Source organism: Neomonachus schauinslandi, chromosome 5 (genome assembly GCF_002201575.2).
Source record: "Neomonachus schauinslandi chromosome 5, ASM220157v2, whole genome shotgun sequence".
NCBI classification, from domain to species: domain Eukaryota; kingdom Metazoa; phylum Chordata; class Mammalia; order Carnivora; family Phocidae; genus Neomonachus; species Neomonachus schauinslandi.
The window spans coordinates 82,290,310-82,316,930 of record NC_058407.1 but is presented as its reverse complement, the minus strand read 5'-3'; the positions used below and the strand labels follow the sequence as shown (position 1 = coordinate 82,316,930).

General features: G+C 36.2%; 1 protein-coding gene across 3 annotated transcripts in view; it reads right to left on the bottom strand.

Annotated features, from left to right (window-relative positions):
- Positions 1-26,621, bottom strand: part of SOX5 (SRY-box transcription factor 5) — a 346,461-nt gene that overhangs the window by 24,792 nt on the left and 295,048 nt on the right. For 2 of the 3 annotated variants that reach the window (XM_021690523.1, XM_021690524.1), the window contains exons 9-10: positions 14,707-14,884; positions 3,267-3,412 (exon numbers count right to left, since the gene is read on the bottom strand). The exons of the other annotated variant lie outside the window; for it this stretch is intronic. In XM_021690523.1, the coding sequence (XP_021546198.1) occupies positions 3,267-3,412; positions 14,707-14,884 (324 nt within the window). The remainder of the gene's footprint in view (positions 1-3,266; positions 3,413-14,706; positions 14,885-26,621) is intronic. 3 annotated transcript variants of the gene reach the window in all.

Genomic DNA, 26,621 nt, shown 5'->3' with positions numbered 1-26,621 from the left:
CCCCCCGCCCACTCCTTACACCTCACATACTTTCTGGGTTTAGGAAGTTGGGAGTATTGTTTTAGTGAGAGAAATGCCCTTCTTTTGGTATTCAAATGATATGATAGAGTGCAAAAAATTTATCATATATTCTGTTTATGTCTTTCAAACGGAAGCAAAATTTCAAACCAACTACTGATCTATCTATGCTCTGGCCATGGGTAAAGTTGGGCAATTATAAAAATCTATTAAAAAGGTAGGTATTAGGAGAAAAACAACACAACAGACATAATGCTGTCACTTTATGTGGAAGAATAAGCAGCCACCGGGGCGCCTGGGTGGCTCAGTCGTTAAGCGTCTGCCTTGGGCTCAGGTCATGATCCCAGGGTCCTGGGTTCGAGCCCTGCATCGGGCTCCTTGCTCTGCAGGGAACCCTGCTTCTCCCTCTCCCTCTCCCCCTGCTTGTGTTCCCTCTCTCGCTCTGTCTCTCTCTGTTAAATAAATAAATAAAATCTTAAAAAAAAAAAAAAAGAATAAGCAGCCACCTTTGTCAACTCAGGTATAGAAATGATCTGATAGGCTAAGCAAAATGGGTGGGGCCTTTATTCACTTCCTACAAGTAGGCTCACACACTTAAAGATGCCATGATTAACAATCGAAATAATAATTGATTTAAATTATACTTTATAAAGGCAGGGGACATATTTTCTTGTTCAATAGAGTATCTCAAGTACACAATACTGCCCTGCCCCTCATACGTAGCAGGTGTTAATTAAAGGATATAAATTTGACATTATCTCATACCCATGAGTTGCACATAGATCAATCATTAATATTATAGAAATGGCACCCAAGCTCGTTCAACAGGAAAAGGCAACCACAGTTAACACCTGCTTCTCAGAGAGCTTCAAAAATCACACTTTCATTGTCAGGTATCAAGGTGTCATTCAGATCCTTCTGCTGAAAAGATTTACTTACACCTTACAGAAGTCTGCCATATTATTACAATAATGGAACTGTTTCATTCCATATTTTAAGATTTTCACGAAAATATAAGACTGTAGTTGATGATGTAACTCAACTGCATTGAAAGGGCACGGTGAAGAGATTTGGGGATGACAGCCTTCTTGAGAATGGAGACATCTTAATTGGCCAACAGGCTTCGGCAGGTATGACTCCAAAAATAGATTTCTGAAAAGTTATAATGCTAGAAAGGAGAAGGGGAAATTGAAGGCAGTGGTGTTCAACAAGAGGCAACGCTCCCTCCTGCAACACAGATAGAGAAGGTGCTAATCAGAGAAATAACATAAAGGCTGATTGTGGAGAAGGAACGAGATGTGGAAATAAAGTCCCCTCACGATGGACAACTATGGTGTAAAGTGAATGCAGACGGCACCACTCCTGGTACTTAATCAAAAGGCCGAGGGGAGTCACTGGAGCCGGCATAAAGTCATATGTTAGAACAACAGCTGATCTGTATTAGAGAAGATTAACTCGCAGTGCCATGGTGGAGGGCCCAGGATTATTTTATGTACTTCCATTGCCTTACAAGCCGTCAGCACAATTATTGCCCTCCGATCTGAATGAGTGATCTGTAACCACAGCTAAACAGCATGCTGCTTAGGGGCCTAGGAGCTTCATGAAGATGAATTTCCATACCATCAAAGTGCTTTTAATGGGCTCCCTGATCCAACCACAAGGCCTGTTTTGCAAGTATATAGAACTCAGGATGAAGGCTTCCTGTCCAAAAGGATTTGGTCGGTTGTCACTTGACAATTCCCAGCCAGCACAGGGGAGGAGAGGGGGGAGATAGGTAGAGTTGTCTCTGCTTTGAAGGATTAAAAAAAAAAAAAAGGGTACAGATGCTCGCTGAATGCAACCAACTGCTGTATCCACAGCTGAATTCAATGCGCTTAACAAATAATGGCAATTTAGCCATGCTTGCGAGGAATAGCTTGAGTCACTTTGCATTAGCATCTGGCTGAGTGTTAAACTCATTTCTACATGGGGAGCAGAGAAAAGGAATTTCTGTTCAAGCATCCTTTCAAGAATGCTTAAATATTTGAATATAAATTCCTTTATGCTTGCTATCATTCCTTCTTAAAGCTGTCACTTTGCTTTTCTCCTTCCCTTCTGGTGCTTAGCTAGAAAAATTTTGTGCCCTCCTCGCTGCACCAGTATCGCTCTTCCTGTGCTGCGTGCCTGCCAGGGATGCCTCCCTAACCACACTCTGCTCTCCCCTCCAGAAACAGAGCGGAATTGGAGTCATTTCTCCATCTTTTCGACCCATGTTTGGACCAGAGGAAAAGTACAGTTGTGAGGGGATCACACATAGATTTCACCTCCACTATGCAGATTGTAAGCTTCTTAGGGACTGCACATTAAATTCCATATAAAACCTGGGAAACCAGAAAGCTATCCAATTAGCAATCTGCTCATTCTGGACACTGCTGTTTGTCTCGTGAACTTCCCATGATAGTTAACTTTCAAGTTATTGCTAAGTAGCTGATCATTTTTTCCCTCTGATTTACTGTATCTCTTTAGCGACAGGATTGTGAAAACAAGACCCAGTAACATGTTAAAATTTCAATTCAAAAATATCAAATATGACCAAGATAAGTACATCACTCCAAGCACTCTGCAACAACATACTATTTTTCTGAGTAAAATACAATGTAGCTTCAACAAGAGAGTTTGAAATTATTACATCTCAAATAAATTCAGCAGTTTCACTGGGCTTAGGTATAATAATAATGTCCAAGTTTTAAAAAGCATATTTTGTTTTATAATAAAGTCAAAATTTCCAATTGTGCAGTCATCTAAAACTTGACAGCGCTTTGCATTGAAAACATATTATGACAGGCTCAGGATCCTAGTTACTTAGGCTATGAGCATGGGTATCATCCAAGCTTATGCTGATTAAAGAAGATTCAGCATTTTCAAATCCAGCTCATCCCCAAATACAAGTTAAGCATCTCTGTAAAGCAAAACTTTCACTCAGACTCAGATATTTCAAATGCCATTCCATTTTAATGCAAACTGATGGCAGGAAGGGGGATATTAATTGTCAATAAGGTTTGGAGATGGATAGAAGAGAATTATAACTCATCTCGTTTCCAGATGGTTTTGATTAGGATGGGCATCAAGATTTCTGTACTCTTGACAGAGAGGGGAAAAGGGAAGGAGAACCCTCATTCTGAGGTGGTGAGAAGAGAGAAAACAAAGGGAAAAAAAAGCATTTAGGCAATTTAAGCATTTTTGGAAAGTCAGTTATTTTATGAACTAACCTTTTCTGTCCGACAGTTATTGAGACCCAGACTATTCACAACAGCCACCTTCCCGTCAAGCACCTGCTGCTCCCGCCGAAGCTGCTCCTTCATCTGCCGAGCCTCTTGGATTGCCTTGGTGACAGCATCATGGTCATTTAAATAACCTGAAGATGTGACAGAACAAAGACTATGTTTGGTAAAAATGCATGGATAGGTTAACCTTTAACCATAAAATTCATGTCTTTTTTGGGGGGGGGTAATGGCTAGTGGCTGGCATATAGTACTTTCTCAATTTCATGAGTCTAAAATGAATGAATGAATGAGTAATCGATAATGCCTGATTCATACAGTCATACGTGAACGTGGTGCCAAGCATCTGTAATGCAAACTTAATATTTAAGGCAAATATAGTTGTTTCCATATGCTTGGAAAGAAGCTTAAAATATATATTTTTTCAGTTATCTGAATATTTTGTAGTGCAAAAATAAAACCTATCTTTGATTTTTTTTTTATGTAAGGCTCATTTGAATGTTACCATTGGATAGAGGTATTGATGATTATTGCTCTAATTATTGACACTCTCATCCTATTGGAAAGGTCAGTTTAGAGTTTGCATATAGCACTATTAGGGTTGCTATATACAGAAAGAATAAATCATTATTAAGTAAGTAAAAGAAGATCGTCATCCTCCCCTCCCCCCCAATTCCACCGATGGTGAAGTAAACTACAGGTGGCAGTGATTTGCTATGGATACAAACTTGTAAGAGTTCAGGGGCCAAATTTCAAGCACAGAATGGAACCAAGCACCTGTGAATTGTATGATAAGAAACTGTGGCTACTGAAAGCCGCAGTCACACTTAATTCACACTCTTAATAAGATGGTCAAATGACCAACTTGCATCTACAGCTCCACAATCCAAAGTAAAAAAAAAAAAAAAACTGTCAAAATATTTCTTTTAAAGAATAACAGGTGTAAGGAGCAACACTAATTTTTTTAACTTAATTTTAACACTGGTCACTTATTTATTTGATGCACATTATTATGATCGTCTGCATGACTTTAGGGTAGAATACCGATGGGAAAAGACTGTTTTGTAAATATTGAAAGGAAAGCTAATATATCATCTTTCACTCTCCCTATCTTTTAAGTAGGGCATAAAATGGCATAAACTGAATCTATAATATGAAATTGCCCAGAAAAGGGACTTGTTTGTGACATGAGGCTAAATCTAACCAGATCCATTGGTGAATTGTGACAGATGGAGGGACTGTGAGACAGAAGGCAGGCACTAATCACACATAAAATGACCGGCTTGCCTCAACATGTTCCATGGATTCCAGCAAACTTTACACCCTAATCCATTTTTAGAACAAAAAACATCTGGGCCATAAATCCTCTAATCTGCCAAAACACGCTATTAAATCCCATGATTTGTTGAAAAACACTAAGATTAAAGAAAGGAAATATAAAATGGCTAACTGCCGTGTTAGGAAAGTGTTATTAATACTCTTTCTTTGTCTCAATTATGAATGTTCTGGTACTAAAGAGCCTTGTCTAATCATGTCAGATTACACATCCTCGCCGTATTGCTAGACTCTTCTATCTGATCTGTTGATTGCCAAAAAACATAGAATATTTTCTTGCTGCTTAAACATTTCTATTGAAGAAGCTGGTGTCAGATCAGTACAATGCTTCAGTGCTGGAGGGTTTCAAAATGATCCGTGCTTTCCCTACTCCACCCCCACCCCTCCGATATGCACAGGCTGGACATCATCCTCTGATCTCCTTGAAGCAGAAAGATAAGTCCCAGTGTAGGAGACAGCAAGAGGAGCCTTGAGAGCAACTACAGGTTTTGCTTTTCAGAGCTAAATTCATTGGAACGTATTCAAAGAACAAAACATCCTTGCTCATTACGAATACAATATGAATCACGAAAAACTATCTAGACCTAGGTCAAGCCTTTAGGGTTAATGCTTACTTTAAATTATGGTTGTTTTTAACCTTCTGTTATCCTCAGCATCCTGTCTTGGTTCTCCTGAACAACCTTCTTAATATATTATTCTTGAACTGATTCTGTTCATGTACACTACTACTCTAGAAAGAAATACGGCTCTTATAGGGCAGTGATGGTCTCAGGATATGTTCATTTAGTAAAAGATCTTAACAGGATCAGCCTAATTTTCCTATGCTCTAACCCCTGTTTATGTACAACTTGGCATCATGCATTTTCGCAGTCTATTTAGCTCCTCCAGAGCACAAATACATTTTGAAGTGGTTTGGCACATGGCGTTGAATAAAAGTATGAATTCTTTATGTTTTTAGGTGCTGCCAAGATAACGCTGTGCAGGAAAAATGATTAATATAGATTCAAAAGGGATGCAAATTATATGGGGGTGAATAACTGACAGACATATGTTCCATAATGTCTATTTCCAGTTTGAGGTGTGTGTTCCTATGCAGGTGGAAATAGGCGTCCACTTTAAAATAAACCTTCTTGCTTTTAGAGACTCTTGAATTTTAGTTAAAATGCTCTATGAAATCTAACATTTGTATCTGCTGTGTTAAATTTTAAGGCCATTTATATATTACAGAGTTGAATCATAACAGGATTGTGTGCTGGTTCTTTCCATTTTGTTCTCATCACAGTCACTAAATTACCAATCTTGCTGATTCCCTCTCTCCTGCCAAATGGCTTCAACTCCGATTTTGGAAAGACCGATAAGGCTGAGCTCTCACCTTTCTGCCCCGCCCCCACCCCAACTCCTACCCCATGCTAGTTTCAAATCTGTCTCCATTTCTGCCCCTTGTCTCCTCCTGTTTCAGTGAAAATGGTGCCCCTACTTTGATTCAAGGCAAATCCCCTCAACTCATGCTCTAGATTTCTACACGTCTCCATTGGTCATGCTCTTTCACATTTATGTCATCCAGATCTGAACTTCCTCACCATCTCTACCACTTCAATTTGTAAGTACTTAAGTTTCTCCACCTGAGATGAGCAAATAAAGTTTCTCTTTCAACTTTGTGTTGTCTTCTCTTTCCAACTGTCTCTCTTAACCTTCGAAGATTCTTATCATACTCTCCTATTCCTTCCTCACTCTTCCATTTCTGTTACAATTTTGCTTCTGCTGCCCTTGCTCTTTTAAATCGCCAAATCCAAGGGACACTTGCCATGACTTGCAGAATGACCTCACTGACAATCCCCTCATTATAGAAACTCCTTTCTTCTTTATTTCTCATCATAACATGGGATCCCCTTTCTTCTCTGCCTCTTCCAGCTTCATAGCCTTGCCTGGGATCTGTTCTTCATCTCCTCCTTAGATTTGGTCCACAGTCACAATCTTCAGAAAAAGTTGGCATTTTGGAGTTGGAAAAGTCTGAATTAAAACCGTAACTTTGCCACTTACCAGCTCTGTAAATTGTACATGTTGTTTTACCTTTTAAAATCTCAATTATCTTATTGGTTAAATGGAAATAACATTCACTAGATAACATAAATGAGTTAATACAGTCTTGCATAATAAATGGTCCATGAAAGTTATTCACTGTCAGTTTACTTACAAAAGGGCATAGTGAAATAGATAGGATTTAGGCATTGAAAGCAGATGGGTCTGGGTTTCTATTTCTTGGGAAGTGTGATATTTGCCAAATTATAACAATCTCATTGGGTTTCCATTCCCATCAACTGCAAAATGAATGTCAGGTTGATGGAAGAATTAAACAAAATAACACATCTTGTGAAGGAGTAGATAACACTTGGTACCTGAGGAGGCAGCAGAAAATGTTAATTCCTTTCTTTTCTTTTCTCTTTCATTTTCTCTATATGTTCACCCTCAGCAGTCTTATTGTATGGCTTTGACCATAATGATAAAATATGTGAAGGGGTATAATTTCTTGTTGGTACAGAGGTTCAAGGAAAGGGAGTCATGCCATACAAACCCCCAAATGATTACTTGATAGATTTTATTCAGCCTGCATTATATATTTAGGCACCAACTGCATCATAAGATAGGATCAGAAGGTGGGTATGTGCTTAGGAGAGGTTTGGTGAGCCTCAATCTAAGGAGGGAAGTGGGAAGGCAATGGTCAATATGGCTTCCAGGTGGCACTTCAAATGAGATTTGGGAAATGGAGATTAGGGATCATTAGCATAAGAAATTTGCAAGATTCTGTAACCTTGTTAAATTCACCACAGTTTGATTTTTTATGCCTTGGTGTTTCTTCTTAATCACTACCAACAAAATTCTCAAAATTAAAAAGGCCCCTTTTATACATTTTCAGGGGCAGAAAATAAAGGGACAACCTGGAAATAACCTGTGTTATTTCATTTAACTCTTCCATCAAACTTACATTTGTTCCATTACAAAAATGGTAAATGGTATAATATGGCATCTATTTAAAGTTTATATTTTTAAAGTGGCTTAGTGTTATTAAATTCCATGGTCAGCTTAGGAAACTCATGAGCAATCTTAGGATAAAATTGAAACAGAAAGAGTTCTAGCTGCTCCAGAAGGAAGAAACTGTTAAAAGGTAGAAGGAAAAATGGGAAACCACTTGTAATGGGTTGAATTGTGTCTTTCAAAAAGATATGTCCATGGTCTAAACCTGGTATCTGTAAACGTGACCTTATTTGGAAATAGAGTCTTTGCAGATATAATTAAGGATCTTGAAATGAGATCACCCTGGATTTCAGGTGGGCCTTAAATTCAGTAACTGGTGTTCTTAGAAAGGAGAGAGGATCTGACACAGAGACACAGGGGAGAAGGCCCTGTGAATATGGAGGCAGAGACTGGAGTTATGCATCAATCCTAAGCCAGGAACACCAAGGACTACCGGTAGCCACAAGGAGCTAGGTGAGAGGCATGGAACAGATTCTTTCCCAGAGCCTCCAGAAGGAACTAACCCTGCTGACACCTTCACTTTGTATTTCTAGCCTCCAAATAGTGAGACAATCAATTTCTAGTTTAAGTGACCCAGTTCATGGTAATTTGTTGCAGCAGCCTTAGAAACCAAATACCACAACTGGTCTAAGCCTACTCGAAGAGTCAAGGGGTGATCCTAAGTACTATAAAATATCTGCCGTCTGCCTCAAATCCTTCCTGATTTTTAGATACACATATCTGTCTACCAAGTTTCTGTACTTGAATGTCTCTTAAGTATCTGAAATGCAGTGTATCTAGCATGGAATTCTGTTCTTTCTACATTCCATATCCCTTTCCAGTGGCTGATTCAGTTAGCTGGGGGTCACCTAAGAGATCTCCTTTACCCCATATATATAACAGACAACCAAGTTGTGACAGTCATGCTTCCTCCTCAGCTTTCAAATGTGTGTCTTCTTCATTCTCATGGTCCCCACTTTCACTAAAGGCCCCTCATATCTCACCTGGGCCAATGTCTTAACCTCTTAACTGGTTTCCCTATCTTTAGGCTTACACTCTCGAATCTATCTCCTTTATCTGCTTCCAGGTAAAGCATTTCAAAATATCTCCCCGAAAGGAATTTGGATCACATCACTTTACCTGATTAAAAACCCATCTCTCCATACCTTAATGCTTAAAGGAGCATTTCATAAGAAGATGAGATGTAATATTCTGTGAAAAAATAATTCCATGTTCAAATAAGTGTGGGAAATACTAAATTAAAGTGACAAAGGTTTCTCATTGCATAAATTCCCAAGATCTTGATAATGTTAATGTGCACTGTGAATCTTCAAAAGATAACAAAAGCATGCAGCTTTTCCCAGATATACTGGAACAAGAAACCCTGTAATGTTCCCCCAAAAATGTCATTCTGGGATAAATTCCAAACATTTTACAATGGCCTAAAAGTCTCTTCATGATATCCATTCTGCTTATCTTTCCTGCGTCACTTCCTGCTAGTCTCTCCAGAGTTCTGTGCTTAAGCTGCATAAGACTATTTCCTATTCCAAGCACTGGTCTGTCTCCTCCCACCCCCACCTCTGTCTTCCAAGCTTTTCTCTTTTACTGAAATACTCTTTCTTTCTAGTGTGTTTGGGACTTTATTCAAATGTCACTCCTTCTATAATGACTTCCCTGATATACCCCAGGCATGCTCCTTGGCAACATTAGAACTTCTCATCTCTATGCTCCTTTAAAACCTTATATATGCTTTTATTGTTACATTGTCTTCCATTTGTCTAAGTTTGTCTTTTACACCAGTCTTTGAACTACTTGAGGGCATTTTAAATTTTTCGATCTTTTATTCCTTTGGCCCACGGCAGGGTCTGTTCAAGGAATAAATGCATATTTCTAAGTTGAAAGTATCTACCTTTATAATTCCAAGTTGATTATCTATGTCATCACATCGATGGAAGCATGTACCATAATGACACAGATTTATTGAACTCATGGATCTAACAGATGCTATGAGGACAATACAAATTCTTATTTACTACATATTTATTTTACATAGGACTTTTCAGCTAGAAGTAAAAGTAAGGGCACATGTGTTTCAAGTTATTTTCAACAAATACTGATTTTTTTCTATTGTTGAGGTCACTTATCATCATCAAATTTTTGGCACCCTGATATGTAGCCATTTCTTCATCTGTGAAAACTCCCAAGAATTAATTAGATTATAAATGTGAAAGCAATTTGTAAATTGTAAAGTGCTATGCAAATGTTAATTGCCAGATGTTGAATAATACCCTCAACTTCTTGACAATCCACTAGCTTTCTATGAAACTATTATAGTATTTTTGTTCAATAACCTACTCTCATAGAAGTTTTTCTGATTAAAATTGTAAACTAATGAAACATCAAGGTAATATCCTCCTTCATGCCATTGTATTTTAAATTAGCAAGTTGTAGAAATAAAGTACCAAATTAATGAACTGGAAAATATTTTCCCTCATTCTATTGAATCAATGTGAGTCTACTACATTTGCTCACTAAAGTTTTACTTTTCATGTGTTAATGCCTCTGAAGAATAATGGGTAAGGATAATACATTCTAGTATCTTCCAAAGACTTTATAGAACAAGACTGGAGGCTATCTAAAGCCTCTGCCCAAGACGTTCATCTGCTCATCCTCCAGACTTCCATCTGCTCACCATCCTGCAAAATCTATGGCATAGGGAAGATATTTAATACCCATTTATTCAATGAATGAGTGAAAGGCTAGATAAATGACTGAGAAGAGCATCTAACGTGGCAAGCCTACCAATAGGCAGTAGCTGAAAAGGGAGCATGCCAACCAGAGACTACGAATCCTCTGGCCTCAACCACCCCTGGCTGTGAGTTTGAGCAAGTTACTAGGTCTTCATATAGTCGTTTCCTTGAAATTAAAACAGAGGAAATAAACATAGAGTCACAGAACTGTCTACCCTGTGTCGGGAACTTACTTAGAATCCCTAGGTAAGCACTTAGCCTCCTTAGGCCCCAATTCCTTATCTGTAAAATAACAAGTTTTGACTGGATAATAGGAATATCTGCTCTATCTATTTTAGGGTCTATAATTCTAAAATTAGCTTCAGTGAGAAAGAGATTAAAAATGCTTTGAAAAATGTTAAAGGTACTATACATATGTACAATATAGGTGAAAAAGGCCAATAATAGGAAGATAACATTCGGTCAGAAGATTCTAAACTTATCCATCATTCTTCTGAACTATTCATACGTTTTAAGGATTCCCTTTCTTTTGGAGCATCCTATCCTTTGCATACCATATCAAAGGCATTCTTACAGAATACAGTGTAATACTGATCACCCACCTCAAAAACTCACTTTCTATATTTGTAGCTAATAGATATATAGCAAAGAGCCCATTTCATTAATGATAACTTAAGTTATCTTTTGGTTACAGTTTTCCCTGGTTTATTAATGGCATAACACATTAATTCTTCTTTCAGGGGTGACCTTTACAACACCATTAATGCGCACAGCTTTTATCCAACTACATTATTACTCATTACAGTTTCAGCTTTCAACATCTGCATTTGCTGAAAAGAGAAAAGTAAATCGTAGCGGCCTCAAGTTCTTGGAAACTATGAGGGATGTGTGGATGGGTATGTGGTGAAGGGATTTTTCAGGGGGAAAAAAAAAAAAACGAAGGGAAGTTTTAGTAGTAGAGAGAGTCAGATGATAAATGTCATTAAATACATTTTTGCCTTTCTAAAATATTTTGTCATACTTAATCCCTGGAATGCTGAAGTAAAAAATTCTCATATGATAAAAATGCAAATCTATCCCTTATTTTGTTAAATATTCTAGTTCTGGTGACATTACAAAAGTAGCTCATAGACCAGCACTGTGACATTTATGAGCCTTCATGTCTATTTTGTAAGTGAGTCATTCCTGCCAAATAAAATATTTTTTCTTTTACATACTTAGGACATGAAAGCAAGTTTTATCTTGAAGTCCATTTAGGATGTGGAGGGGAGTAACTGAGTTAGGCCATAACAGAGTGGTGCATAGTGATAAAAAGAGGATGTGTACCCCAACCTTGTTCAAACTTCTCAAAACTTAAGTTTTCACAGTGTCTGCTCTCACTGCTGTCCCACTGCCTCAGACTGGCTTCCTCTTGGCAAATAATCTGGAATTCTGCTCTGTGGAGACTGAAGCATTTGAAATACATTCCTTCAGCTTTTTTTTGTGCATCCCACAATTTCTCTGTAACTTTACCCCTTTTTTTCCTTTGTTTTGTTCAGTCTCAGAAAAAAGAGGGGCTTTGTTCCTTTCCAAGGTTAATCCTTTCTCATGATCTCTTGTCTTATTCCATCATTGTCCATCCTCTCTTTCATATCTTTATCTGTCTCTGACTCTTCTTCCCTTTGACTATATATATGTACATATATATATAGCCATATATATATATATGAATGATTGCCCTATTTTAAAACCTCTCTCTATGCAGTCCTTTTAAAATAATCACTTCTCAACACCAAGCTTACAAAAAAGATCAACTGCATTTTCTCTCCTCCTAGTCTTCAAACCATTGTGATTGAAATTCTGTTAAGGCATTCTCCTAAAACTTCTCTATCAGAGTTTACCTCTCCATGAGCTCCAGCTAAATCATAAGGCTTTTCTTTTTCTTTTTCTTTTAACTTTTCTGCCAAATGGGACACCATTAAATAACCCCTTATTTTTTGAAACTTTCATTTTTCCTAGGCTAGCATGACACTGCCCTATCTTCATTCTTATTCTAACACAGTCACTTGTTCTTTATCAGTTTTCCCCCTAAAAAAGTGTGCTGGTTTTAAAATGTGCCCAACGATACTTTGATATTCTCCTTCCCTTGAGTTGGGCTGCACTTGTGATTCTCTTACAATGAAGAGAGTAAAGCAGACTGGACTCTGTGTGACTTTCAAGACTAGGTCATAAAAGGCACTGTGGCTCTCTCTTTGCTTACCCTCTTAGAGCACCCACTTTTGGGAAAGTTAGTTTCCATGCAAGGAGCAACTCTATGGAAAGACTCACAAGGCAAAGAATTGACCCTCTAGCCAACAACCATGTGAGTGAGACATCTTGAACAAGAGCATCTATCCCTAATAAAGTCCATAGAGGACTACAGCCCTGCCTAACACACTGATTACAGTCATAAGGCCCTACACCGGAACTACCCAGCTAAGCTGCTTCCATATTCTGACCCTTAGAAACCGAGATAATGAATGTTGGTTATTTTAAGCTCCTGAATTTTAGGTTAATTTGCTATGCAGTAATAGATAACTAATACAGTAGGTAATACCTATGATTCTTTATCCCACTTCTTTTCTTACTATACACACTCTTTTTTGCTGAACTTCCTTTTTTTCTAGAGGTGCATGTATCTTTTCATTTTCTTTCTTTTAATTCTAGTATAGCTAACATAGAGTGTCATATTAGTTTCAATATGGTGATTTAATAATTCTATACTTAGTTTCAATATAGTGATTTAATAATTCTATACATTACTCTGTGCTCATTGTGATAAGTGTACTCTTAATCCCCTTATATCATATATAATTCTACATCTAAAATGCTAGCACCCTTTTACATATCAGACTTACGTTTATAGTTTCCTCCTGAATATCTCTACCGAAATTGCTCCTTGTGTTTCAATGCTTACTACATTTTTATATTTATGTCTTCCAAATCTGCTTCCACTCTGGTCCTCTCTTCCGCAGTTAAGGGAGGTATTATCCTTTTTATTTTATGAATTCAAAATCCCAGACTCCTCTGTCTCCAACTTGAACTTCACCAGGTAGTCTCTATTGAGGATAGGTTATATCAAGTCTTCTTTACTAATATCTCTTCAATCTATTCCTTCCTTTGTTTTATCATTGCTTATTTCTATTTCATGTAACTAACTCTTGTCCTACACTAAAACAATGGTTTCCCTGATTCCTATCTCTTTCTGCTGCCAATACTCTTCTTTCTTAAAGTTCTGATCAGATTGCTGTCTGGAGAAAAAGTCAAAATTTCTTAGGATAGCATTCAGCCAGATTCCATCTGCTCCTTTCAGTTTTAGCCCTGATCACTTTTCACTACACATTCATTCTATATTCTAGCCAAATCAGTGCATTTCTCAAAAACATGCTATTTTACTCTGGGTTTTTTTTCTTAAAGGCTAAAATGCGGAGGAATGTCTCTTTTCCTTAAGACTCCACTTGAATTAGGCTATTCCCAACTTGGCCTTCCTTGATCCTTCCCAAATAGAATCCAACACTCTTCTTTTTGATTACAAGGTTGTATCTATGCTCTGAAATAGCACTTCCTATGGCTGACTAGTACTATAAGAGGGATGACTTTTCCCCTAACTAAACCCTGAGCTCCTTGAAGGCTTGTCGGTGCTAGCCTCCTTATAACTCTAAGCAAATGATAAACATATCAATAAATGTAGGTTGAAGTAAGTGTTTACAGTCTAATTTATGTGTTACTGAAGTAAAAATTACTGGAATTTTTAAAAAGTTAGCTTATAGAAGCATTTTCTAGTGTTTACTTTACCAAAATGACAATTACGGAGAAATGAAGCTACGTAATTTTTATACTTCGGTGTATTCAAGTAAATCTCAAGCAGTATGGAACTGAACAAACTTCATATCCTGATGGGTGACTGCTGATCTAAGTAGAATGTATTTTATCATTATGTATAGTTTGTACACATCACAAAACACGAAAATATATTTCAGTAATGGGAAAGGCAAGTCACCTAACAACAACATTCTGGAAACACTGCTCTTTGTGATTAAGTCATTTAGGCCTCTTTTTTTATAAACTTAAGAACATCTGTTACATCAACAAACATGACCAGTTCAATTAGCTTTTCAGGGGGACATTGTAACTTGGACTTCAGTTATAAATTTCATTTGCATGTTTAAAACACACCTACGAGGTTCATCAGATTGAAACTCTCCTACGGAACTAAAACCATGCACAGGGTATGCGTGATTTGCCATTAAAAGATGATTTCATTCAATTGCCATAAACAGAAAATCAGCAAGAACAAAAGAAACAGAACTTACCTATTGTGCTAACTCTGGCTGAAGGACTAGCTAATGCTGCTGGGACAGAGGCTTTGAGGGGGCCTGCCCCACTGTTTACTCTCAGAGCTGGCATGTGGGGAGAGGTGGGTGATGTGGGTGATTTGCCATCAGAGGTCTTGGGTTTAGCTGATAGGTTCAGTGGCTGTGCCACTTCATCCTGCAATGATCATTAGAACATGAGCTGTGATAAGGCAAGGCTGATCAAAAATGCCTAGAAAAACACAGGTATATAGCCTGTCATTTCCCATAAAATTACTCTACCAATCAGTGATCTTAACATTCAACCTGTACATTACAATGTTTGGTTAGCTGTCAACAATGTCACTTTTAACTACACATTATGAAAAACCCTTAGTATAAGTACACATGCACTCAACTATCCAGAAAGTATATAACTGATGTGATCTGTAAGAAATAGTCTTAAGCTATTCCTTGTGCTACTCAGTTCTATTGAGAGACAATTACATAATTCATATAAAATTATGATGTAGGTAGGATTTTTTCAACCTCCGAAGAACAGGGGTTGAATCCCAAGCACCTTTGTACCCTGGTGCTTAGACAGAGTACCTGGAACATCCATGATGGAGGAATTACATGGTGTGTACCTCTGATCAGAACTCCTCTCCAAATTAAATACAAAAAAAAGGAGGAAACTTTCTAACTTTCTTAGAAAATAATCTTTTCTCCTAGGTTTCACAGAAACAGTCTTAGAATTGATCTAAAAATGAAAATAAACATAATCGACATTATACCAATATGTACTATTTATTTATATGCGACATTGTTCTAAACACTTAACGTTATGTTTTTAAATTTAGATTTGTTTTCCAGATTTTCCTTACAACGTATACCACAATCGATACATTGTGGTATGAAGATCTTTATGTGGTTAATTCAGCACATAGGGTGAATTGTTCATTAGTTGAATAGGTCAAGTTTATGTAGTTTACATTCTATTTTATACCTTTCTATATTAGCCCTTGTGTAATTTCACACATAAAATTTATGTATACAATTATCATTAAAGTTTCTACCACATCATTTATTAGAATCAGATAATATTAACATTACCTCACTTTTTTATCACAGAGAAATTAATTTCTTTTTTGTGCTCTAAAATTAAAATATCATGTCATATGCTACACCTTATTGTTTACAATATCTACAAGTTTACAAAGTATTATTGTAGAATAAAAATTTAGTTTCCACTTAGCTACTGTTCTATCTTCATGAGTTAAGAATATAAAATATCTACCGGTAGTAGCAGGATAACTTGCTGAAAGTGGAACAATTTAGATTCAAATGGTGTGATCTGATGGCATGGAAACATATATTAATGTGTACAAAATTTTATATATATAGCTACCAAAAACCACTGAAATCAATCACTTTATAAAAATGGTAAAATGGCATAATATGACATCTATTTAAAGTTTATATTTTTAAAGTGGTTTATTGTTATTAAATTCCACGGTTAGCTGCACTTAGGAAACTTATGAACAAACAAGAAGAAATTACTCTTTAACACTTTTTTTTTTCTGTTTTCTGTTTCAGAAAAAAAGAACAGCTAACTGAAAATCTATGAGAATTCAAATGGTAATCTAGGATCACATTAGATGTGTAGTAAGTTCATAACTATCATACCAAATTTATATGGACTCATGGTCTTGGAAGAAAGGAAGGTAAGCTAATTCCATGACTGGTTCACTATACAATTAAGAAAAGTTTACTTTAGCATTTTAAAAACTGCAGGGGCAAGATTATTCCTAGATCCTTTAGTCTAGAACATTTGGTTGAGCTGGTGAGCCATAATCCTTATATGTGATGTTAATGGTTGACAGAAACCCAGAAGTATTGTGCCCTTTTCCCCCCATACTGCAGTACGGATGGGTAGTTCACAAATGTGATCCTTAGATCAGAACCAACAGCACCACCTGGGAACTTATTAGAAAATCAAAATCTCTATTCTAGAAACTTTGGAGGTTCTAGCCAACCCATTTTAACAAGCATTCCCAGATGATTCTGATACAGATTAACATTTGAGAGCCACCACCTTATACAATACAAAGGGACAAAAACTAAAAAAAAAAAAATATTAAGCTTCAAAACCTTTTTAAAAAAGGTTCCTCAATATAAGGAGATAGCATTAAAAAATACATAATGTTGGGGTGCCTGGGTGGCTCAGTTGGTTAAGCATCCGACTCTTGATTTCGGTTCTGGTCATGATCTCATGGATCGTGAGACCTTGCCCCATGTCCCGTTCTGCTCAGCATCTGCTTCTCTCCTTCTCCCCCTTTTTCTGCTCCTCCCCCTGGCTCGTGCTCCTCCATGAGCTCTCTCTCTCCCTCAAATAAATAAACCTTAAAAAAAACCATAATGTTATCTCAATCTTTAAAATTTTAACAAAGCATAACATATGCTAATAATAATAAAAGAAAACATGCATATGCATAATAAACTAAATGCTACTGACATTCAGTAGGCCACTAAAGATTAGGATCCAGATTTTCTTCTTGTTAATTCAGCCTAAATATCCAGTCAGATAGGAGGTTTACTGACTGTTTACTATGCAGCCTTAAATATTCTAGACCCTTTTTCCTCTATCAGATGTATCTGCTTACTATTTTCTGTATGAAATTACTGGCTTTTGTCATGACAGCCTGAAAACTTCCTTGGACAGTATTCACAACTCTTGCAAAAGTTTTGAGGGGAGACTTGGAGAAATTAAGGTGGTTGTTTCACTTGACTGTGCAGAAAAAAAGAGAGGAAGGAATATATTCCCAGAGTCGCATGGGAAGAGATTTATGAGCACAGAGGAAATAGAGCGTGAGTGTGTACGTGTAGGGGGAATGATGGTGTTGACGAAGATGATGCAGATGTAGGTGCTGATGGGATATGAAGCATATGAAATGTCATATGCTTAGCTTTAAGCACTAAGAACTATTACATGCACGTACTGAAAAATGACTACCCAAAGCATTTATTAGAGCAAGAGACCCACTGGAACTCTTAATATTCTCCTCCATTCAAGGCAGCACAGATGTCTGAAAGCCAAAAAGTGCAAAGCCCCAAGGACATAATAGAGGTTGACAGTTCCCAAGTTGATAGAAATGTCATTCAAAATTGCCCTTTCGTTCTCTTTCATTGTATGACCAGGCTAATGGTATATTAATAAGAACCCACATGCTTGATCCTTATAGTGGTAACTATATAAATAATTTTGACCCATTATATGATATTATGTCACAATTTGCTTCTTCTAATAATTTACTACTGAGCTACTACACCAAATACTTATTATTCATCAAGAATACAAAAATTACAGTAGTTTTCCCATTTTCTATTATTTTTCATTTGACTAGATGAGAAATTTAAAAACCTAACTACAAAATGAAAGTGGGCTATTTATTTATGACCTGCATTCTCATAACTATGAATATGTGCAATGAATGCCAAGGTAAGGTTTTTTTCCTAAAGGCTTTTCTGCTTTGTTTTTTATTTGCAAGAACTTATTTAGGAGAAATTTGAAAGCTTAGCAAGATTAAACCCTACTTTTACAAATAAAACATGCATTTTAAAATTGTAAGTAAATAATTTTTATATAAAAGAATATAAGTAATCTTTAAAGTCAAGAAAGCACTGGAAAAACAGCATTTCTATGAAGTACACCATAAAGAGATAAGGAAAGCTATTTCTTTTTAATTACTTGTCCAATCGTTAAATGATGCTGCGATTTGAAAATTTTGAAAATTTTGAAAATAGTATATTTCATAATTAGTTAATTTATATACAAAGCGATAGTTAAGAAGAATCTCACGTATCTGTTGAATAGTTCCAAAGTTGATATGCTAACCTAATATAAATATAAGGCAAACATTTAAACTTAAGAAAATGTGTAAGCAAAGGTAAGCGAGTTTTTACCAATAGGTTATTACTTACATTTATAAAATTCATTATAATATTTCAAATCATTTATTTAATCTTCAATTCTATGAAGTAATTAATAATCTCAGAAGGGAAACCAAAACTCACAAAGTTCTAAAGAAACCCAGGTTGTTGGACTCAACATACAATATTCTTTTTAGTTATATAACAAATTTAATCTTAAATTGAAAAAGACATTGATGCAATGGAATTTCTGAAGTTTAGACTTAACCATATAATTCTTCACATAAAAAAGCCACATAAAGGTCAATACACATGCAATAAAATGAAGTAATACATGCATTCACTACTTATATACTAGCTTAAAACTTAAGGCACAAATGTTGATTTATTTTGGAGGGTTTCTTTTGTGCTTCTTTGTTCTCTATACGCATAGCATCAAAAAGGTCCTTTGGTAGTGCTAAAGAGCTATTAAATTAGGCTATTTTTTTGAGAAAAATACCAAGCGTCCGTGTACAGTATGTCAGAAAAATACAGTAATTTGTACAATAATGTGTAAGAGAATAATATTTCATATATATAAATGCAATTTTTAGGAACCTTTTTATGATTATAACTTCTCCTAATAGAGTCTTGTCTAATCTAAAACAAGTATAATCTAAACAAACATACAGTTTCAGGCATGTTCCACTTACTTATAGCTACTACGACTTGTCTAAAAGCAGACATTTCACTTAACATCAACTTGTGGTCATGGTAATAGAAATATTGTGGAGGTTTAATGAATTTGTGTCCTAGCCAATGAAAAGAAATGCCCCACACAGAAAAATAATAAATTTGGATGAAGAAAATTATTTGACATAAACGTACAGCCTTAGATGCACTGGAGAAATATAACTGTCATCACAAATGCAGGGTTATTCCACATAAATTTAACAAAAACTGTAAAATAACTATATAAATTTAAAATATATTTTACTTGGATGATTTTCAAATAATAGGTTTATTCTAGGAAATACATGTTAGTCTAACATAATTGTATAATATTCTTAATTTTTAATGTGCAAAGACCAAATTGCTCACAGAAATCAAACATAATTTATCAAAGAAAAATCATTCTCCAGAATCCTGGAGGTTTAGTCTCTCTCCCCACTCCTTAGTGTTTCTTCATTTTTTTTTTTTTTTTGCTAAGGAATTTTAATAGAGAACTAGAAAATAGGGATACCAGTATCCTAAGGAAATCTACTCCTTTCTCTTTGTCTCCTTGTCCTCCACAACAGAGAATATATCCACATGCAGGTCCTTGGACCACAAGGTACACCACCAAGGATGAGCAGATGATTATATCCTCCCAAATAAAAATTCCACCTTTATTTATATCTTTACTCATTCTCATTATCAAAATTTTTCTTTAAATAGTTACCTAAAGTCATTATTGAAAATCAAATATTTATTTGGTACTTAACAAATTTAAAGCATTCTAATGGCAACCGGCAAGAACATATATATTTATGCAATCATTCATTCATCCATCGATTCATTCATTCATTCTTTATTGAATGAAATTTCAACTATTTATTACTTGCTGTTATATGTTGGGCATTTAGAAAAATGCAAATCACCTGACATCTAGGCCTGTGGCTTTTAGGCTTTGGTTTTGCGTGGTACAGTAATAAAGGAGCAAAGAATGTATCTACTTTGTATTTAAGCCTGCAGTGAAGATGTATGTGGCATTGTGTTTTATTTAAACTGAATTATTTGAGGATAGTTTGTCTATGTATTTAAATATATTCTTTCATTTATAAATATGATCTGATTCCTTAATTGAATAGAAATTCTGCAGAGTAAATTTTTCAAATTAAAAAATATGGAATTTCAGGCTACGTCCTCTGCACAATTTGAAAACTGTGATTGTGCCCATATTTTATCACAAATACTCATGTGAAGTAAGTAGCAATAATAGCATAGGGGAAGAGTAAAGCGTTCATGAAACATATTGCAAAATTAATCAGCTGGTTGCTATTATCCTCTTTGATGAAATAATCATATTAAGTAGGGAAGTACACTACAGGTTGAATTGGATAATGTGCATTGTGGCTGCACCTCTCTTTTCTAGCTTGGCTTTGCATTCACTGTCTATTCCTATTGTTCACTGTGGGAATCCTCTTTCACCTTTTCCGCTCAAATAAGGCATTTCTTTCTACAGTTTAGTAGAGATTGACTAGAGAGAAAAACAAAACAAAACAAAACAAAAACAAAAACAAAACAATCTTTTTGGAGATCCAAGCGTCCCTGATCTTTCCTTCATGAACTTAGAGCAGAAAAGATTTGCATTTATGCTCAAGTGTCAATCAAAGTTATATAAGAAAAAAAACTAACCAAACATCTTAAATTATTTTCTTAGCCCCTGAAGAATAAGGGATCCTACTCATGCAGCTACTCCAACTCTCTATTTTATTAGTAGGTTCTTGGTGCCTAAAAATCAAGTCTATCATGAACAAATGTTTGCTTTTGGTCTTATAAATTGCAAGATGCCTTGTTAACCAGGCAGACAGAGCTCCAGGAATTCTTGATAGGTATGCTACTATTAGACCTGATTGCCATTTAAATGCAAGTCTTAAGTTATGTAGCTGAGGGTAACGTATTCTAGCTTCTCACTTGCTTCCTTATTTTGCCAGTTTATACTTTTGCTTAATATATTCTGCTTCTTTTAAAAGAGGATGCTAGGAGTGTAGCTGGGGGACGTTTGCTTCATTGAGATAATTTCATATTGTTTTTACATTTAAATTGTTGGCCTTTAATTAACTTATAGGTATTCACATAGTTGTCATCATTTAATTTAACATGCTCCCTGTTCCTTCCCCATTAACATTTTAGTCGAGTATTTCCCTTGTTTTTTGCTTTTGATGATTTAATGCCTCTAAAATGTCAATTACATCCACAAAAACACACATATATATTTGAACACAAATAGAGCAAAGAATAAGGAGCATGGCTTGTGGAATATCAATATTTCACACCCATTTTTTTAATTAAAAAATTGCTTTGAAACACCTAAGCCAAATAATGCCATCCTGTCCACACACAAAGTCCTTCTGTGGTAGCCAGCCTCCAAGATGGCCCCCAATAATTCTTGCCTCCTGGCATTTATGCCCCTGAGTATTCCCCTCCCACAAGATATAGGACTGACCTACATAACCAATAGGCTACTGCAGAAAGGACAATTTGACTCCCGGTGCATTGTAGCTTCTACCTTCCTCTTTCTTGGATCAGTCGCTCTGGGGTATGGTTTCTCAATCTCAGCACTATTGACATTTTGGCTGAATAATTCTTTGTTGTGAATGACTGTCCCGTGCACTGTAGGATGTCTAGCTGTATCCCCCGCCTCTACCACTAGATGCTTGTAGCACTCCGGTTCTGGCTGCAGCAAGCAAAACTGTCTCCAGACACTGCCAAATGTTTCCTGGGGCACAAAATCATCCCCGGGGGGGAACCATCTGCCATGTCACAAGGACACTCAAACAGCTCATAGAGAGGTCCACCTGGCAGGGACCTGCGTGCAGCCTCTCGCCAACCACCAAGATGTGACTTGTTAGGCATGTGCGTGAGCCACTTTGGAAGTGGATGTACCAGCACCTGTCAAGCTTTCATGAGACTCTTGGCCAGGTCCAACCAGGTAAGCTGCTCCCAGATTCCTGACCTGCGGAAATTGTGTGGGATAAGCGTTCACTGTTTAACGCCACTAAATTGTGTAGTATTTTGTTAGGCAGTGATAGCTAATCCATCCTCCTCTGGAAGTATAGCCAACACTTGTTAAGTTCTTCCATGATTCCAAAGCATTTTTCACTGTGACTTCATTTTGACACCTGGAAAAATACTTGTTTCTCATTCTTCAACCATAATATATGAATGCATTTCATGAATCTCCCTCAGCTTTACTTATTTACTTTGCGGAGCTATATGTCATTCCTTTTTCTTTCTGTCTCTTTTAATATTTCCTCTCCCTTCTCTTTCACATTTCTAACTTAGCTTTTGAAACTTTCTTTAATTTTTAGATTAACTATCTAACCTCTTCTTTTTATTTTCATAATGTGCTAAAAATACACTGTATGAATACAGTTTCTATATATTTACTTAGAAGAATATCCTGTGAGAGGACCTTTAGCTCACAACACCAAATGAAAACCCACTCATAGAAATTCTGCAGAGTAAATTTTTCAAATGCAGAGCATTTGAAAAGAGGAAGAACAGAAGGAATACGAGTGTCAAGAATAATATTTGATGAGAACAGTTATAACATGAGCCAGTATAAAATGTATGGTGTTTCAGATTCAACTTTGTTTAACCTCTGGTCCCTAGACAACTTCAAATTCCTAATAATAATGGTTATTTTGTCCTCTGGTGTTCATTACATCTGGATGATTGCTATTATCTTTTAAAGTGATTAATAGTTCTTCTACCAAGAGGCTAAAAGAAAGCATAAAGCAGTACGATTTGATGTTAATAATCATACCAGTTCTTCTTATTAGCCTCTAAATGTAAACTTCCAAAAGCTTTTAAAAATACTTTAGAGAAATTAAAGAGTTGGTCACTCCATGTACAGAAGGAACATAATGTTTTCTTGACACCACCTGATCAGTCCTTAAACACATAAACTAAAAAACATTTGTCATTGTTACTTTCTTGTTAGTTTCCCTTGAAGATATGTGAAAAAGAATTAAGACTACAAAATTATCAAATGATGGAATGGATTCACAAAAAAAACAAAATAAAGCAGGAGCTCTCGGAGCAATACAGCTTTACAAAATAAACTCTATGAAAATAGAAGCCACGCTGATCAGATCCCACTACATTTTGGGGGCAGCACCTCTACCTGGACCTGAACGTACAAAACGAGCACCACAACCACTCTGCCTGAATCTACAAAAGGAATTAGTATCAAAAGGACAGCAGAACAATATAAACAACACCAGTACAAATGAGTATAAACCCTCTGTTTCCCCCCATCCCATTTGGAGACCTATTATTGATAGGGGGGAAAAGATTGAAAAAATGAGTGGATCTTGAAAGAAGACAAACAAAATTAAATACTTTGGAAGATTCTTAGAGGGCTAAAAGCACTTCTTTTCAAAAATATCTGTGGTTCTTTAGGGATTTAAGTTTTAATAGATCCTAAGAAAAGTTTGATCTGGTTATAAGCAGATAAACCATCTTTAGATGGCCATCCTGGGAGAAAAGGGAAAAGAAAGGGCAGGCTTAATCATGCATATGTCACTTAATAGTAACTCTCATTTAATGAAATAAAAACCTCATTTCCAATGCCTACATATATGCATGTACAGGTTCCAAAGGGCACAAATCCTCCATAGTCTGGTGGACCCACATTACTACTTAATGATTAATGACAGTTGTGACAGTTAATCAGTGCATTGTGTCTATTTGGGAGACCTGAGTAAGGGCCAAATTGTCTAAGGCATAGAACCTTGAGGAAGGATGGACCCGTGTGTGTGTGTGTTTGTGTGTGAGTGCATGTGTGTGTGCACGCATGTGTGTAATGGATTTGAAGGTGAATGAGACACAAAGAAAGAAAGTTAGGGAAGATTAAGGCAGCACCCTATTACTGACTGACAAACCACTGTATTTCATTTTATTGCATTAGTTGTTTTCTTGAAATGTTGATTGCAAAATAATCAGAGTTTAAATAGTTTAAGAAGGCTTTATGCTTTAAAAGGACGTTTATGGATGATCTGAGCACTCATCCTTTACAGTAACAACTTTCTTGAGGGCAGGCATTAGTGTATTAATTGTTTTTATCACCCATATATGGCCTTGAATAGGAAAAAATACTAAATATTAACTACTAAATCTTAATTACATGGATACTTAGGATTAATCAATGACAAACTTTTTTTTTTAAAAAAGATTTTATTTATTTATTCATGAGAGACAGGGAGAGAGAGAGAGAGAGAGACAGGCAGAGGCAGAGGGAGAAGCAGGCTCCCTGCTGAGCAGGGAACCGGATGCGGGACTCGATCCCAGGACTCCGGGATCATGACCTGAGCCGAAAGCAGACGCTTAACCGTCTGAGCCACCCAGGTACCCAATGACAAACTCTTGATAAATTTTTGTCTTCTGTTGTTTTTTCATAAAGTGTTTTAAAATTTTCTCATGAAGTGTTTTAACTGTCACTTTGGCTAGTCAATGATAGGAACACATGCACTACCGTAAGGTATCCCTCCACATTTAAATCTCTTCAGATGAATTCTTCTCACTGCTTCAATTTCATAATTCTTCCCAGTCTCCAGAGTTTGCTCCCTTTTTTCTTGCTTTCCCCTAGAGTTGAAGGTTTGACATTCCTGGGATGCACTGTTTTCTAGTTAGAGATGTCTGCTAACAGAGCCATTGTCAGGGACTCCTGGGCGACAGGCTGCCTATTAATTTAACTTGAAACTTTACTGGGCTGCTGCACCTAAACTACAGCTCTTTCCACTCCATTCATTGTAGACAGAGAAAGAGGGGCAGTCACTGAAGACAAAGGGTAAAGTCCAAAGGTAAGCAAGTCCAAAGATAAGCAAAGACAAAATTTAAATCCAAAACTCACTTCTTTCACTCCCACTTGCTTTAACCCAGACTTGATTCTCACCCTTCAGATTAAGGGCAGTATTGGCGATTTTCCTTTCTGTATAGAATTAGAAGACTTGTCCTTTGCCCTGGTCTCACTTTTTTTTTTCTCATGTGGTAGGGTTATTCTTTAATGTGTTCCAAAAGTATCTTTTAGGCGTTATTCCCAACTGTGCGAGTCATGGGAAAGAAGGCATTTATATTCCAGTTGGTGAAGCAATATACAGATACTGAATGATTAAACAGTTTAAAGCTATGGAAGTTGCTATGAAATTTTAATACTTAAAGAAATATCATTGGGATTAATCTAAAAGATGAAAATACAATTGTATTTCATTTAGTCTGGATGATTTAGACCAAGAGTCTAAATGATTTATTAGTCTAGAATGGGATTTGGATTTTAAATCTTAGATGCTTAATTCAAATGCAACTTTTAAAACTTTTTATAAGGTTTTAATTCCCATATCCTTGGATCCTGACATCACCTTTTCTGAAAACACAAAAAGGTATCAAGGGCATGAATTCTTGGAATATTAGGTCCTATAAAATTTGCTATTTGGGATTAGAGGATTTTTACTAGAAATAAAGATTGTTTTTCCCTTCCCCAAAATATTAATCAAAAACAATTATTTTCCAATTATGACCAACTTAGTGTTTTTCCTTTCTCCTTCTCTCATAGTTAACCTAATAGAGAAGGAATAAAAGAAAAGGCATAGTATATGTCTCATTGAACACAGGAATTATGCAACTTTTACCTTGGAACTTCTATTTACTCCAAAAGAAAGGCTCATTTTGTCATGAAGAGACCTAGTTTCCCAAGAAGAAACAAATGCTTACAGTCCTATATACTCTTTGTTACGTTAATATTTGGGAAGGAGTCAGTTAAATATTACAAAACATATAAAAGTACATCTAATAAGTTTAGTAAACTAAATATTAATACATTTGTAAAATAATTTGAATATTTATATATCTGTTCACCTTAATGCTGATTTTTTGATAGTGTTCACTTTACTTCGACATCTAAAAAACTTTACTAGTTACAAAAGCATCCTTATACATTTTGTCTTATTTTAGTATTATAGAAAGAGTGTAAGATATCATGAAACTCACTTCACAGATAAGGAAACTGACATTAGAGATATTTAAGAATTTGTCAATGGTCATAACTTTAGTAAGCTTGGGACTTGAACTCAAGTCACTGGGTACACCCAAGCCTAAGCAACTTTCCAGAGCTGCCCCTCCACCATCTAAATGTCAACAAGGTAAGGGATTGTTAAACAATAATTTCTCTGAAAAATCAGACTAACTGAAATCTTGTAATTTCTTCTTCATTCTGAAGAAATTGTTACACCCCATTATGATAGGGACCATGCAGAGCTCAATTT